Source organism: Antrostomus carolinensis, unplaced genomic scaffold, assembly GCF_000700745.2.
Source record: "Antrostomus carolinensis isolate BGI_N321 unplaced genomic scaffold, ASM70074v2 scaffold38796, whole genome shotgun sequence".
Taxonomy (NCBI): Eukaryota; Metazoa; Chordata; class Aves; order Caprimulgiformes; family Caprimulgidae; genus Antrostomus; species Antrostomus carolinensis.
Window position 1 is genome coordinate 6921 of NW_010321796.1, and position 568 is coordinate 7488.

A 568-nucleotide genomic window follows, 5' to 3' on the forward strand; every position below is an offset into this window, starting at 1 on the left:
AGCCCTGTAAGGTTTTCTACTGAAACCACCTTCCTGGTGGACAAGTACGAAATCCTGTAACGGCAGCAGCCACGGGGAATCGCAAAGGAAGAAATTTTTAAATTAAAAAAAAAAAAAAAAAAAAGAAAAGGAGAAAAAAAAAAAAAAGAGGCCGAAGTTTATTCTAAATTTTGGGAAAAAAAAATAAAGAGGCCGAAGTTTATTCTGAATGTTGGGAACGCAGCAGCCCCCTCTCTGCTGAGACACCCGGCTCTGTCTGCCGTCTGCAGCGTTCCTGGGTCATGGACAACTTTTGGCAGAGAATTGACGTGCTCACAGGGGGGGAAAGGCTACAGATTTCTTTGGCAGATTTTTACCAACCGGCAGAAAAGCAAGATCCCTTCCGCAGAGAAGCTGGTTTGCCACGTCCCGTTCTCCCCGGACGACAGCTGGAGCTCAGTCCCAGGACAGTGGTCTCTTCCTTTCCCAAGCCTCACGCACTGTTCCGTTGTTGGTGCTGCCATTTTAATTTCTCCTCAGCCTTCAACTCTCGTTTCCGTTGGTGGAAGCAGCCGTCACGATAACGAGC

The 568-nt window shown here is 47.5% G+C and overlaps 1 protein-coding gene across 1 annotated transcript in view; it reads left to right on the forward strand.

The window, feature by feature from the left end:
• The window catches only part of ARCN1 (archain 1 coat protein complex I subunit delta), a gene marked incomplete at its 5' end in the record, with an annotated part of 6137 nt that extends 6077 nt beyond the window's left edge, over positions 1–60 (forward strand). The window contains one exon of the mRNA XM_010170066.1: positions 3–60. Coding sequence (XP_010168368.1) covers positions 3–60 — 58 coding nt within the window. The remainder of the gene's footprint in view (positions 1–2) is intronic.
• Between the last annotated feature and the right edge of the window lie 508 nt (positions 61–568).